We start from the raw sequence: 16,613 nt of genomic DNA on the forward strand, positions 1-16,613 counted from the left end.
TGCATTTTAAAGTTATGTTTTATTAAGCATAGAAGCCCCATAGAAAGACAGCAATACACATCATGATAATGACATTTATATTAACCACAGTACTCCAGGTGGTATTCTCACTTATGTCTGTCAATTTCTTCATAGCCTCTGCCTTTTCCTCCTCTGTTGGTTCTGGCACAGGCTCAGAACTGATACCACAGAACCAAGCACAACATACGATAAATATGTTCCTTTTCTTCTTTGGCTCAGCAGCTGAAACAGATAAAGAAGGAATTGTTGAAATGTAGAAGACTGGACTCTTTCCGATCGCCCTTCTTATAACCAAAGTTAGAGCATGGGCATCATACTCATATGATCTACCATGCACACTTAACTTTAGAACAATCGGGCTTATTCAGGTAAGGCTACTTATATCCAATCCCTGGAGGTTATTTAAGTTATATCCACACCACTGAATACCTTTTCATCTATGCACTTTGTTCATCAGTCCCAATCATCATTTGCATGTACCCAATATAATCACTCAACATTTTGACCCGAGTATCTATCTAACCATTTCTAACTAGGTGTTATCTAGCAATTACTGGACATATCATATTGTCATTTAACTATATGCATGTATACTGTCAAACGAGACAATGTTTCTTCGAACCAGGGTATAAAGCACTGTAATATACATGACACACAATAACTTATGAAAGTAAGGATGAAATCTATAAATGGATTACACATAAATAAACAAACTAAAGCGCATAAGTTGAATATTGTAAGGCACAGAACAGATTAACCAGTGACAGTTTGAATATGATGCGGCAGGGAATTCAAAAGCCTAATGGTCTGAGGGAAGAAAGCTTTCCATCCTGACCTTTCTTGTTTTTATGCCTCGGCGTTTCCCGCCTGATGGTAGAAAGTCAAAGAGGATGCTGGATAGATGGGTGGGATCCTTAATAATACTAAGATCCCTGTGTATGCAGCATTCCTGATAAATGCTCTTGATGGGTGGTAAAGAGACCCCTATGATCCTCTCTGCCATTCTCTCAATCCTTTATAGGGACTTCTGGTCTAGTGCTCAGCTGCTCCCACACCAGATGGAGATGCAGCTTCCCAGGACATTCTCAGTGGTGCTCCAGTATAACGCAGTTAGGTGGGAGGGTGGGGCGGCTGCAGCGTTTAGAAACATTGCTCTATGTGCAATCAAATTTTGTCCAATCTCTTGCCACATGAGTGACCCATGAATCAAAATAATTTCCTTTGTATTATGCTCAATTATTATTTCTCTGAAGATTTAATCAAGTTCCCTAGTCCTTTTTCCCCTAGAATCAAAGAAAATTATGACAGAGTGAAACCATTTGGCCTTTCATGGTCATATCACTTAAGAGAGTTACCCAGTTTAATCTCATCCTTCAGTTTTATGTCCTGCAGATCAGGTTTCTTGCAATAGAACTTAAGAAACAGAACAGGAGTAGACAAGTTGGCCCTTTCACTCTTATTAAGATTATGTCCGATCCAATTTTGCTCTCACACCACTTTTCTGCCCTATCTCTTTAATTCTTGACTACACTGTAGTTTAAAAATCTGACAACCTGTGCCTATACTGTTTTCATTGACTCCACCTCTACTGCTTTCTGGGGTGGAGAAAATCTGAGTGAGGAAATTTCTCCTCGCCTCTGTATGAACTTATGTCTCCTATTTTCAGACACTGTCACTAGGGGAAACACCCTCTCAGCTTCCACTCGGTGTCACAACCACAGATTCGGCAGAGCAGTAGATACGACAATTGTGCTTGTGAATATGCACGTGTCAGCTAATTATTATTTCATTACTCCATACCTGTCGTCATAGTGCGTGCTGAGACTTAGACACAGCACAGCAACGCTTCGCAGCCTGCTTGCATTCGGCCTTGCCTGAGAAATTGGACTGTCGCGTCAACTGACTCTGAAGACTGGCGGTATTCGTTTAATATTTAGTTGTTCTTTTCAGCCACACTGTAGGCTTCGTTTTCCATTTGAGAGTTTTAGTTAATGGCCCTGTTTGGCCTAGTATTTATTGTTTTCTTTTCCTTTTAGCACTGTTCGCATTGAAGTCTGTGAACTATTGTCCCGCTTCAGTGTCTCTCACTCTGCAGTTGGGCCATATTCGAACCTGGTGACACTCTGTCAATCTTCTCAGAATTTATGCATTTCATCAAGGTCATCTCTCACTCATCTAAACTCTGATGTGCATTGGTCCAACCTAGTCAAGCAGTCTGCCTATGACAACCACGCCATCTCAGAAATCGACCTAGTAAAAACGTCTCTGCGCTGTCTCCAGTGCACACATATCCTGCTTTAAATATGGAAGTCTGAACAGTACACAGTTCTCTAAGTGCTGCATATGGTTCTTCCAACTACTTTTCAAATGTGATGAGAGTTTCCCCTTTACAATCCTCTCAGGCAGTGAGTTGAGCCACTTAAAACACTTTGGGTGCAAAAATATTCTTTGACTTTTTCTGATCCTTTTACCTATTTTCATAATGCCTCATGGCTTTTGCTGAGGGAAATGGACCTTTCGACTTACTCTATCTACATACCTCAGAATTTTATACCATTCAATTAAGTATCCCTTCAGCTTCCTCTGTGACATAGTAAACAACACTAGCTCATTCAATGTTTTGTCTTTACTACATTTTTCAGTCCTGGCAACTTCCTCACAAAGCTGTTTGTATGCACTCCAGTGCAATCACATGTTTCTCATATGGTGGTAATCAGAATTCCCACCGCTATCAGTAAGAAGTTTATACGTTCTCCCCAGGACCGCATGGGTTTCCTCCAGGTGTTCTGGTTTTCTCCCACAGTCCAAAGACAGGTTAATTGGTCACTGTAAATTGTCCCCTGATTAGTCTAGGGTTAAATTGGAGGTTGCTGGGCAGCACAGCTCAATGGCCCGCAAGAGACTATTCTGCATTGTATCCCAATAAATAAAATAACTAAATAATTATGCATTTCTCAAGTTATCTCATAACTAGTGTTGTATGCAGTTGCAGTATAATCTCTCTCCTTTTACATTCTAAGCCTTGGCAAATACAGGAAAACATCCAGTAGGCTGCAACATCTAATTGACCGGCTCGGTTACCTTCAGAGATCCACAGACATTCACTCCTTTTTATTCCTCCACATTGCTCAATATCCTGCCACTTATTATTGTCTATTCATTTGCCCCTGCAAGGGAGCATTGACTCAAACTCCTCTTGTAAAGATTTTATCCTGACCAGATCATTCATATCTTAATAGAGTCTTAAAGGCTAACCGTGTTACTAATTTCATGTCCTTTGGAAACTTCTTTATTTAGATCAATAACATTAACATATATACCATTATTAAGCAACTAAGTACTGAGTCCCATGGAATGCCACTGCTAACAAACTTTACAGTGTTATCAGCCCTGTAATCCTTTGGCATCAACAGACAGTGGTCAATGAAGTGTTTTTAATATTTCAGTAATATTTGATGTGAGCCTGCAGAGGTTTAGCTGGCTACTTGTGCAGAACCTACTCTCTCCTTGGCATTATGGGGTTGGCAAAGAAAAGAGCTGTCAGGACCATCACAGAGGCTGCTAAGTGAACCTCCAGGTGGCTATGGATCAAGAGGTGTGACCTGTGGATCAGTGCTGCTGGGACACAAGCCAGGGCCTGATCAACCCTAGCTGGGTCCCTGGGTGAGAGTGTCTGATGTAGAAAGACCCAAAATACCTGAGAAACCAGTAAGGCAGACAGCAGGAATGGATGTTGATGAGTTTCTGTTAAGTCAGGACCCTGTGGGTTTATGGAAGGCTAAAAAGGGTGAGTTGTGGGGAGTTGTTAATGCATTGCAACTTAAGGCACAGACAGGTATGACGAAGGTGGAACTGCGAATGATAATAGTGGAGCACTATATTTCTATGAAGCATTTTAATGAGAAGGTGAAAGAAATGTTTCCTCTTGACATCCAGTTGCGTCTGGAAGAGATGTGGCTAGAGAGAATTAAGTTAGAGGCTGCAGAAAGGGAAAGGCAGAGACAATTCGAGAGGAAGATGGTTCAGTGTTGGACACATGATTTACGTAGCTTGACGGAGCTGGTTATTGTTGAGGAATTTGAGAATTGTGTTCCCGATGATGTAAGGGCATTCCGAGATGAAAAGGATGCTGCTACCTTGAGGGGGTCTGCTGGGTTAGCAGATGAGGTTGTCTTAACCCGCAAGGTTGAGTTTACTCTGGAGGGGAGTTGCCCAAAGAGTACCTGGGAGGATCAGGGGAACTTGGAATTTGAAACTGGGACCGGTATTGAAAGCCTAGAAGAGGCAGATGTCCCGTTTGCCTGTGTTCAGGTTGTGAAGGCACCTGTGGATGCACAGGGTACTGAACCTAGTGTTGAAGCTCAGTTAAGGTCTGAGGTGTCTGACTTGGTTAAAAAGGAATGCAGTCCTTTTGAGTCAGATGGACCTGGTTCAGTGAGTAAGGGCACCTTGGCATTATTGAAGGAAAAGGGAAAAGTATTGTTCCTAGACTTTTGAATAAGGAAAATTTAAAGTCTGGATTGGTTTTAGAAGCATTGACCATGCTTAAGGAACAGTGGTCTGTTAACAAGGTACCTGCTAGTCTGTTACAGTTTGCTTTGAAATTTAAAGTTAAACAACTTGGTGAAGTTGTTCAAGTATGTGATTTGGAGAGGCAGAACTTGAAGTGTTGTTTTGACCAAGAGGGATCAATCACCTACAGGTGTTAAACTGGAAACTAATAGAATTAAAGATCCTGAAGATAAAATTAATGACTTGCTTAAAATTAATGAGTGGTGTGGAAGTTCAGCAAATGGGCTTAGTTTGGAAAACATTGGTGATACACTAGCGTCTGTGAAGGCCTAATCTGGGCTGGTGAGCTGGCTAACCATGTGAGAATTAAGTGGAAAAGAGGCAAGGTTTGACCAAATGCCACTTTGAATAACAGGATCTGGTTTTGCGGGAATTTGACTTTTTTTTAGATGAAGCTTGTGAAAGATAAAGACAATATCATAGTAGATTGACTGAATGTTAAGTTTAAAAGTAAAATAGAGATTAGTATTTGCACAAACTTCTGTAATGTACTACATTATAATCACACATGTATTGATTCCAATTCTGTAATATACACCTAAGCTAAAAATTATTCCACTGTAGAAAAAGAATTACTGGCACTTATCCTGGCGTTACAGCATTTTGAGGTTTACATTTGTCCGGCACAGAAGCCCTTGATAGTTTATACCGATCACAACCCATTGGTATTTTTGACTAACATGCAGAATAAAAATAGGCGGTTATTAAGTTGGAGTCTGTTACAAGAATTCGATATTAAAATACAACATGTAAAGGGAACTGACAATGTAATTGCTGATTGTTTATCCAGGTGTTAATTTGAAATCATATCTGTGTTACCCTGTTGATTAATACTTCTGTATTATATTAGATTCTGTAATGTGCCTTATTAGTTAATTTTCACCCGGTGAAAATTCTTTGAAGGGTGGGGGTGTTATGTGCGCTGAACAAACCAGATGGAAATGGGGTCCAGTGCTGACCCCCCCACCTTGGGAACTATGCTGCTAATGAGAGAGAGAGATGAAGAACAGAGGAAGAGGCATCTGCTACAGATAAGAGAGAGAGAGAGACAGTTGATTTATGTATTATGGCTTCTTCACTGTTGGAAAGGTAAACAATCTTTTGCTGCAAGGACACTTCTTTGCTCGTTAACATTCTTGCTGAGACAGCAGGGAGTGGACTAGTTTGATGAACATGGACATGTTGAGTTGATGGGTGGCTGATACCCTGTCAGTGGGGATGAAAAACGGGTCTGGGGAGACACCCTCAGACACACCAGTGGACACTGAAAGAGTGTTGTGCACCCACAGGAAGGTGGGGGCCTGGAGGATCGGTTCAGGAGAATCGGTCTGGAGCACAGTGGATGAAGGCAGACCGGTGGGGACTTGTGTGTGTGTGTCCGCCCTTGCCTGGGTGACGAATCCATCACTGAAGAATGGTCTAGCCAGGAACGGAAGGGTTGTAATCGGTGACCCCAACGGAACAAGAAGACAACGGAAGGTTTGCCTGCTGCAGCTGCTTCTCTCTCTCTCTCTCTCTCTCTCTCTCTCTCTCTCTCTCTCTCTCTCTCTCTCTCTCTCTCTCTCTCTCTCTCTCTCTCTCCTTCTCCCTCTCTCCCTCTCTCCCTCCCCCCTCCAACATTGCAACTCAACAACAACTACCTCAGCACGAACTGAACTGAGCTCTATATTCTCTTATGACAATTCATTTACCCCTAGACTTTGACAGAGCGTGGTTTTGATTCTTATTCCTGCACTTCTGTATTTATCATTGCTAACCTGTTTTATATGTATATGCCCATATGTATATGGGCATTTTTGATACTGTCTTGCCTAGTTTACTAATAAACACCTTTAGTTACAGTACCACCAGACTCCAACGTATCAGTCCATTTCTGCTGGCTTGTTAACCCAGTTATGGGGTACATAACAAAATTCATTATCATATTGTTCTTTATGTAGCATCTTTGGATTTTTAAAAATTGCTACCCTCAAATATTTTATTCATAAATTTTCAGCTCTTAACCTCCATCCTCAATACCTGCTGTCTCTGAGTGCGTGTCAGCAATGCCGTTTTCTGCGTCGACTTGAGTTTTCATATTTGTCTTTGGCTTTTCCGTAGCGTCCAAGTCAACCCTTTCAGCCTGGCTGTAACGGAGGCTGTATATCACGCGATGAAGCTGGGGACCCAAGTAACAACAATTAGTTAAATCTGCGTCTGCGACTCTAATACTGAAACCAACTCTGATCCAATTCATGTTCTATGCACTTTCATTATTTCTTGTCTTCTTTATATATCCTTAATATTCTCAGAATCTGCTTTAAATATCTTGTAAACCTCACTCAGCTTTCAATCCAAAGCTTAATTATTTACTCTGCCTGTTTTGGTATTATCTGCAAACTTGGACTTCACATTCCCTTGTTTTATATTCAAATTAATAACATACACAATCAGCCAAAGTGGTCCCAGAACAGAAGGTAATATTTCCAATCATTTAATATTTAAATCCTGCCATCTGTTCCCTCCCTACCAGCAGGCTTTTAATCCTATTTACCCTCATACTTTAATTCTATACCACTTAATTTTCTCCAAAAATCTTCTATACAGCACAGCATCAATGGCTTTCTGAAAGTCGGTTTGTATGACATCCATTGCTTTTCTTCATCTAGCATCTGTTACACATCAAAAGTATTTTCCTTTCATTATATCTTTAGCTGGATTTTTCCTGGTACTTCTGAGTTTTGCAATTTTTCTCTGTGAAGCTTCTTGAAGCTACATTTTTGCTAGTCAATATGTTTTCCACCTCCTCTATGTAAACTCTCTCTGTCCATCTACAGCATTATCTCTTAGAGAAAGAGGTTAATCTGCTCCATTTTCTTTCTTGTTCTAATGCCATCTTTGCACTTCTTGCCTCTGCCTTCTGCTACTATCAATATGACTCCTCTACCTCCTCCCCTGTTGTCTACTCTTCCCTGTGGGCATCTCCATATGCCTCCCCTCTCTCCACTTCATTCTCCCTCTCCTCTCCCTCACTAATCTCCATTTTCTCTCCCACTCTATTTTCTTTCTTTTATCAGTGCATTTTATAGAGAGATTTCTAAACTGAGGGCAAACATAGATCGACCATTGTAGTGTAGCGAGTGCACAAAAGATTTTTGATGAGGTGCCATGCAAATAATTAGGACTCATGGGATACTGGTGTGGATTGAGAACTGGTTGACAGATGGAATCCAGAAACTAATAATGAATGAATTATAATCTAGTTGGCAGGTTTGAAGGAGATTGATAATTACAGTCTCCATCAGTAGCTTAAGTGAGGGAATGATATGTAATATATCAGGGTGGTATAGGGGCACAGCTAATAGAGCCATTGCCTCACAGTTCCATCAACCAGATTCCAATCCTGACATCCATTGCTGTCTTCGTTGAGTTTGCATGTTCTCTCTGAGATCTCTTGAGTTTCTGCAGGGGGCTCTACTTGTAAGGTCGTGGATTAGTAAATTAGTTGGCCCCTGTAAATTGTCTGTGGTATGAAGGTGTGTTGTAGAATTGTGGTGCATTTGATGGGAATGCAGAGAGAAGAAATAGGGATTAGTTTAGTTGTGTACTAGATGGTCAGTATTGTCCTGGTGGAGCAAATGACCTGTTTCTGAGTTGTGGCACTGTATTCATGTTACCTGATAGTAGAAAACTCAGTGGGAAAGATAGCTTTGAGGAGGGAGCAGAGAGAGCCTAAAAAGATAGAGACTGATTGAGATGGTAGGAGAGTGACAGAGTACAATTATGGGATATATAAAACAAGGAAAAAGTGCAGCATTTATTCAAAAAGTGACAAGAGTGGGAAATGCTGATACTCAGAAGGCTTTGGGTGTCTTTGTACACAAATCACTGAAAGGAACCTGACATATAAAGGGTGCCAGAACTGATCCCTGTGAAACATCACTAGTCAGGGGCATTCAATGTCAAAACGAACCCTCTGCCATCACTATGTGTCACATGTGCTCCGTTTGTTACATGCTTTCAAGACTGAAACAACTGAGCATCCAAAGTCCTAATGAATCAAGTGCTGAAATATTAAGGAATGTGAGGGTTAGAGAAGAGTTAGCGAGGTAGAATAAAAAGCAGTACCCTATTCAAGGTGACCACATGGGTTATTCCTACTTCTATCAGAAATAACATCATAAAAATAAAAATGGAAAAGACACATGAGGAAAAGGATATATACTATGCCCCAATTCCTAGCCTTTCCTTGCTGTGGACTGATAGCCAGCAATCGGTCATCCAAAACTTACATGCTTCTCTTCGATCTCTGGAGTGCAGAAGGAAATAACGAGGACCAGGATACATGTACAGCTGAACAGGATGATGGCAAAATAAAGGTAGTGGATTCCACAGAAAATAAATGGGCAGGAGGACGGGAAGATGCAGCTGCCTGTGCCATAGACAAACTCAGCTATCATCCGGCAGAGCCCCATGGCCAGACCGCCGATCAAACCCCAGAAGGCACCCTGCAGGGTAAAGGACAAGAACCTAATCACAAGCAGCATCAAATATGCCAATCTCTGGCAAATACCATTAAACTTAATATCTTTTAAACCAATAGCAGGAAGCATTTTTGGATATAACTTGCATTGCAACATCCATGTACATGGGACTGACTGTTAGAGCATGCTAATCATGATATAGTATTACCTCTTAAGGGTTTTTATCCATTTTAGGAGGAATATAATATTGAAGTGCATGGAAATACAACAATTTCATCATGATTACTAAACTTGAATCAAGTCACTGGGAAAGGAAACACTTAAGAGTCCCAAACTATACTGCAGTGAAGGAACTGAAGAAATGGTCACTGCATTCATAGGATAACTATCAGAGAGAATAATTGTATGATTCTTTAAAATGGGGTATATTTTAAGCAAAACTAAGGTTACTAGCAGGCTGGTCATCTAGCATTGTAAGTGAATCAAAACGGACACCCTCACGAATAAGTCAAAAAAATGACTTAAGCAACGTGGAGGATTGAGATTCTTGTCCCTTGTTCCACAGGAATCCAGGAAGAACTTTAACTTGGGAAATTAACATAAATTGAGGAAACGCAAGGTGAGGTAATAAGTAAACAAATTGAAACTTGATTCCATTTCTCCTGCATATGAATCACAACCAAACGGGGGATAAAGTGAAGAGCTTGGTTCACCAGCTGTCTGACAGCTGCCTGTATTGTCAGACACTGTGTCACTCATTCATTCAAAAGCCAGTCACTTAGGGGGAGCAGATACTGGGAATGGGGAGATTGCATAGTGACAATAACCTATCACAAAGTGGTTGGAAGGATGGGCACATTCAAGAGTGAATTGTATTGTCTGGTATTCCCACTGAAAGAGTACGTCCCAGAGGGAGGTGATGGACAGGCAAGGAAATAAGTCCTGCCGAAGGGTCTCGGTCCAAAATGTCAACTGTACTTTTTTTCCATAGATGCTGTCTGGCCTGCTGAGTTCCTCCAGCAGTGAGTGAGTGAGTGTGTGTGTCTGGCTTGAGTACCTCCCAGATTTGCTTTCTGCTTCTTTGTTCTAGCTCTTGCTTTAATGTACGCTTACCTCCGCTCAATTTCTACCTTCGATACATGGGCATATTATGAAAACATCTGTGGCAATTTAAACTGCATACTTCAGCTCCCTAATTGAAGGAAGGGGAGAAAATGAGTTTCCTTGCCTGAAACTATAAATAACATACAGGTAACTTATTTTTCTTTCATACTTGCTTCAAACAGTTACAATTCCGTGGTAAAGGGCAGAACATCTGGACATCAGTCTTTATTAGCCCTTCAGAAAAATATGACTACTTTCAATGCTGGCTTATCTGTCAGTGACCGATGCAATCCGAGTGCAAATCTGGGTATTTTGCTTACGCTCAAATCACATTAGATCACATTTTCCTTTGGATGTTGAACCCTTTTGATATTCAGTATGTCCAACCCATTACTGCCTTATGTGTGTATCAATGCGAAGTACAGCAGGTGCTTCATATTGTACCTAACCTGTGTTGTTTTGTTTTGGAAATGACAATGGGGGGAAAAAAAAGTCCTGGGGATGAATAACATAGCTCATTCCATCAGTTAACTTGTGTCAGAGAGGCTGCTTACTGGCTCGTTGACCCTCTTCACAAAGACACCCAGAAGGACAACTGCACCAATGGGTGGTGCTAAGTAACTGGTGGTGGCCTGGATATAGTCGAAGAGTTGTCCGCTTTGTGCTGCCTGTACCACAGGTATCCAAGCAATGCTGATCGTGACAATGCAGAGAATCCAGACCCTGAGTAAGAGAATAAGGACAATGGTAATTTGTATATGTTTATATGAAGTTAAGTTTAATTTATGCTATAAACAAAGCATTGTGCTTTTAAGATTCCTTTTATTTGAGGAGAAGATGAAGCTGAAAGGAAGTGCTGTACATAACCTTGTAATTTTGATGGCATACTGCCAAAAGTACAATATGAAACCAGAAAGATAAGAAAAATATGTATTCAACCCTTCAGTGAGAAACATGGGATATTCATTTGGAAGTGCAGTGAACTAAAATTCCTGGAATCATTTAACCAGCAATTATAGTGTTGCTGGGGTTAAGGTCTTCAATATTGATTAGATATGATGAGCCAATGGTTTCATTTGTCTATAATTCTCTTGTGAAACATTTCGTTGATTTGGTGAATGACTATTCACCTGCCAACAATCATTAACTCCTTGTTGCTGGCTCCCTTCCGGATCCTTGCCCAGATGTCCATGGTGAAGAGGGTGCTGCTGCTGTTGAAAATGGATGCAAGTGAGCTCATGAGAGCTGCCAACATAACTGCGAGCATCAAACCACGTAGTCCTGAAGAGAGGCAGAAAGCAAGTCATTCATTGGCTGAGGACTGCTATTATACACAGAGGCAGCACAGTGAGTACAGAGAAGGTACAGCAGAAAACTGGGTACAAGTATAGACAAAGTGGGAACAGTATGGCATTGGGAAGACTGCATAAGAGCACCTACATAGTGGTTATGTTATTAAACTAACAATCCAAACACCTGGACTGCAGATTCAGACACAAGCATTGTCGCAGGAAAGCAGCATCCATCATCAGGTACCCCCACCACCCAGGTCATGCTCTCTTCTTGCTACTGCCATCAGGAAGAAGGCACAGGAGCCTCAGGACTCTCACCACCAGGTTCAGGAACTGTTAGTACCCCTCAACCATCAGGCTTTTGAACAAAAGGAGATAACTTCACTTGACCCATCAGTGAAGTGTTCCCATAATCTTTAGACTCACTTTCAAGGATACTTCATTCCATGTTCTCAGTAATAAATATGCAATAAATATATTTTATTTCTTTTTGTATTTGCACAGTCTATTGTCTTTTGCACACCTGTTGAAGTTGGTGCGATCTTACATTGATTCTTTTATATTTGTTTGCTTATTTATTCTATTATAGTTATTATTCTACTATGGATTTATTGAGTATACCTACAAGAAAATGAATCTCATGCTTTTATATGCTGACATGTACTTATTTTGATAATAAATTTACTTTGAACTTTGAAGTACCAATGCCATCTATGTCACGAGGTGCTTTAAATCAGTGAATGAAATATACTGGAATAGAAATCTGGGATCTAGATTCATAAAAGTTCTGCATTGTTGTAAAAGTCTATATTGGTTTAATAATCCTTCTAGAGGGAATTTTACTTTTGTTAACCAGTCTGGCCTGTGTTTGACTCAGATCCACAGCAATGTCTGTTGAAATGCTCTGGCATGCTATTCAGTTCTATCGCATTGCTTTCAAGACATAGGAAGATTCAAAGCAGGGTAAAATTACTTAATATTTCATATTGGTAGAGTTGTATCACTGACTTTGCTGATTTAACCTATCTGCATTGCCTTAGTTACTTTCATAGTGTCACCCATACCTGCTTACTTTCGCTTCCAAATTAAGGCTAACGAATTTTCTGGGAACAAAGAAGGCACGTCCAGTTAAGCAACGTCACCCAAGACCTCGTCACTAATATCTGAGGAACTGAGGAAGCAGCCCCAAAGACAAACCAAATTAGGGTGCCTGTATTCATACCGGGAACCTTCTGGCATTATGGTGCAAATGTTATTTGCCCTTCACTATCTGGTGCCTGAATGTTGTTCAGGTCTCACTATATATAAAAACGAGTGGCTTCTTTGCTTCAGGAGTTGCAACTAGACTGAATACTGCAGTTCTCAGCAAATGTTCCCACTTGCAGATGACCATGGAAATTTGACCTAGGACACTAACCTGAGCAACTTATGTAGGGTTGACCCAGAGAGGTGATGAAACTCCAGTAACAATAGCTTTCTGATCAAGATTAAAGGCAAGACTCAGCAACGAAAATGAAAATGTTATCAGTGAAGATTGTGGAAATTAAGAAATATGAAAATGATAACACCAAGTTTAAATTTTTACAAAAGCGTGATTTTGCAGCGGCCGCTCATTTCAATTCTACTTCCCATTCCCATTCCGACATGTCAATCCATGCCCCTACTGCCACAATATGGCCACACTCAGGTTGGAGGACAAACACCTTATATTCCATCTGGGTAGCCTCCAACCTGATGGTGTGAACATTGGTTTCTCAAACTTCCAGTATTTACCCCCCCACCACTACACCATTTCCCATTCTTGTTTCCCTCTCACTCTTCCTCTTCTTAACTGCCCATCACCTCCTCTGGAGCTCCTCCCTTCCCTGTCTTCCACGCTCTTCTGTAATCTCCAATCAGATTCCCTCTTCTCCAGCCCTTTATTTCTTCCAGCAACCAGCTTCCCAACTCTTTACTTCACCCCTCCCCCTCTCCCAGTTCCACCTATCACCTTGTACTTCTTCCTCCCCTCCACCCACCTTTGTACCTGACTTCTTGATGAAGGGTCATTGCCCAGAGCATTCCCATCCACGGATGCTGCCTGACCTGCTGAGCTCCTTCAGCACATTGTTTATATTGCTTTCAATTTTGATACCATATTATGGGAGGGGAGGACTGAAGGAAGACACAGAGTTAAAATGTGAAGCTGGGCACACTTGTTCACTGCTGAGCCATGTAGTAAGGCGCAGAGTTATCCTCCTTGCTCAAGGATGCAGTTTTCCTCCATTAAACCTGTGGTAGGGAAGTGATGGAACTTTGCTCTTGATCACTGGCCACAGACCCCTGTGGGAAAGTGCTGTGGGTGTTGCCATTGTCTGAGGTGGAGTCCGGGTCTATTGTGAGAGGAATTCATCTCACACAAGGTACAGACGTAATACCAGAGGATGGCCAGTACCCAAGGAGTCATGCATACAGTAGCTAAGAAGAGAACAGTCACAGCTAAAGAAATTAGTGAAAAGAATTCTAAGTTGGACATAGACAGGGTCCAGAGCAGAGAAACATGTAAATGACAAGTTATTTGCAGCTGAGTTTACAGTGAAACAAATTATTTACCATTGGGCATCAGGGACACCACCAGCTTTGGGTAAGCAATATTCGAGCAGCCAACTGGGGTACCGCAGATCTGCTCACATTCCTCTGGCACAACACATGCGACCTCATCTGTGGGAGGAAGAGGAACCCATCAAAATGAATTGCATGGGTTTTCCAAGTATGTCCCAAATTAATGTCTTGTAATGGATACCATTTAATATTATCCCAATGTTGAACAACGTGTTAGAGAGATTAAACCTTCTTGTCACAGAAACAGTCATAGGGCAGATTGAGTACTCTGAGCAATTACCTCATTTCATAGCCACCACCTCACTGTTCATTACTACATGACCATCCTCAGCTTTGAGTTACCCACCTCCTATCTTGCCATCTCACTCACCAGTTCCCCTCTTCCCTTCTAGTCTCACCATTAACCAATCAATTCATCTATCTTCCACCCACAATACTGACAATATTCCCCACCACCCATTTTACTGACCAATTATTCAATTCCCTTCCACTCATCTCACAGACAATGTAAATACAATGCTATATATCTCACTTTTCGTTCATTGTAGCATTAGATCTTTAACAATACACTCATGAAGCATTTGAAGAGTTGTTATATAGGGCCCAGTTCTTGAATATCCAGTGTCTCGTGTTTCAAAAACACATGTTAGACGCATCCATTACTTTGCTGTAAGGACACAACAAACTGCTGCTGCTGGCTCATTTTACAATGTCACAGTGTTGCCAATGCTATTTCCACCACTCACTGCCTTAATTCTTTGGTAGAAAGCCAGTTTTAGTGAGGCATAGCACCGGTTAAAGCTAACTAGCACTGTTTAATCACAAACAAGAGAAAATCTGCGGATGCTGGAAATCCAAAGCAACACACACAGAATGCTGGAGGAACTCAGCGGGCCAGGCAGCCTCTATGGAAAAGAGTACCCGAAGGGTTTCGGCCCGTAACAGCAACTGTTTACTCTTTTCCATAGAGGCTGCCTGGCCTGCTGAGTTCCTCCAGCATTTTGTGCGTGTGTAGCACTATTTAATAATGGCTTTTAACTCTTGGGGGGGGGGGGGGGGGAGCAGGGTTACATTATGAATAAATCAGCTGCTGGCAGGAGTTCCTGAAGTGAAACTGATCAGATTGACATTCAAGAATGAAACAACAGGGGAAGGGAGCTGGTTTCTCTTCACTGGATGCCTTAGTGTAGAAGGTGGAGAGGAAGAAAGGAGTCCTGTTTCTGCAGAGCTGCAGAGGAGGTGAGATGGCCAGAGTCCTACTGGCTATGGTGCTGCAACAAGTTCAGTGATCCCACAAGTGTGGTCAAGATCAGTGAATGGATCTTTAGTTGCTACATCCCACCAATTGCTCATCAAACTCTGATTTGTTTATCTGATGAGAACTCAAGATGGTGGACTCTGATGATTGAACCTACTGCAGCTGATGGGGATTAGCTATTCTGCCAGGAAGGCTGCTTCCAATAGAAGAGCAAGAACGTAAACAGAAGCAGGAAGAAGACTTTTAGCACCCTCAGTCAGTCAGCACCTAAACATCTAACCATTTCTGTCTTTAGTGATGGGGCCTCAACAGGACATTTGGGTAGAGAATTTTGAAAATTCACAATCCTCCAGGTGAGGATTCTTTTTATTATTTAGAGTCAGCTTAATGGTTTACTGTGAACACCTGTGGATAAGATATTTAATTCAAAAATACCTCTGATTCCACTTAATAAGCTCCATACTTCCTTAATAAACTAGATGAGCGATTAGACATTGAATAATAAGCACACAATATAAAAGCAGGTATGTAATGTTGAGACTTTATAAAGCTCTGGTGAGGCCTCACTTTGAGTATTGTAACCAGTTTTGGGCCCCTTATCTGAGAAAGGATGTGCTGAAACTGGAGAGGGTTCAAAGGAGGTTCACAAAAATGATCCCAGGATTGAATGGCCTGTCATATGAAGAGCATTTGAGGGCTCTGGGCCTGTATTCACTGGAATTCAGAAAAATGAGGGGTGATCTCATTGAAACCTATCCAATGGCGAAAGGCCTTGATAGAGTGGATGTGGGGAGAATGTTTCCTGTGATGGGAGAGTCTAACACAAGAGGACACAGCTTCATAATAGAGGGGTGCCTTTTAGAACAGAGATAATGTGTTACCAGGTTCGGATGTGGCCCAAGTGCAGAGTGAGAGACACTAAAGCAGGTTGATAGTTTTTCACAAACTTTAATGCAAACAGTGTTAAAGGGAAAATAGGACAATAAACGCTAGACCAAATAGGGCTGTTAACCAAAACTCTCCAATGGAAAACGAAGCCTTCACTGTGGCTGAAAAGAAAATCTAAACATTAAACAAATACCGCTAGTCTTCAGGGTCAGTTGATTCAAAAGTCCAATTTCTCAAGGAAGACCAAAAGCAAATAGGCAGTGAAGCATTTCTGTGCTTTGCCCAAGTCTCGACAAGCACTATGACGACAAGTATGGAGTTAAATACTATCTCGATTAAATAATAATTAGCTGACACATGCATATTCTGTATCAATGGCTGTATCTCCTATGCTGCCGAAACCATGATTATGAC

At 41.4% G+C, this 16,613-nt stretch overlaps 1 protein-coding gene across 1 annotated transcript in view; it reads right to left on the bottom strand.

Annotated features, from left to right (window-relative positions):
• slc5a2 (solute carrier family 5 member 2) overlaps positions 1-16,613 on the bottom strand; it is a 54,478-nt gene continuing 37,865 nt past the window's right edge. Inside the window, exons 10-15 of the mRNA XM_073053578.1 lie at positions 14,045-14,152; positions 11,291-11,441; positions 10,715-10,883; positions 8,865-9,080; positions 6,613-6,751; positions 1-243 (exon numbers count right to left, since the gene is read on the bottom strand). Coding sequence (XP_072909679.1) covers positions 23-243; positions 6,613-6,751; positions 8,865-9,080; positions 10,715-10,883; positions 11,291-11,441; positions 14,045-14,152 — 1,004 coding nt within the window. The 3' untranslated portion in view covers positions 1-22. The remainder of the gene's footprint in view (positions 244-6,612; positions 6,752-8,864; positions 9,081-10,714; positions 10,884-11,290; positions 11,442-14,044; positions 14,153-16,613) is intronic.

The sequence above is a fragment of the Hemitrygon akajei genome, chromosome 8, assembly GCF_048418815.1.
Source record: "Hemitrygon akajei chromosome 8, sHemAka1.3, whole genome shotgun sequence".
Taxonomy (NCBI): domain Eukaryota; kingdom Metazoa; phylum Chordata; class Chondrichthyes; order Myliobatiformes; family Dasyatidae; genus Hemitrygon; species Hemitrygon akajei.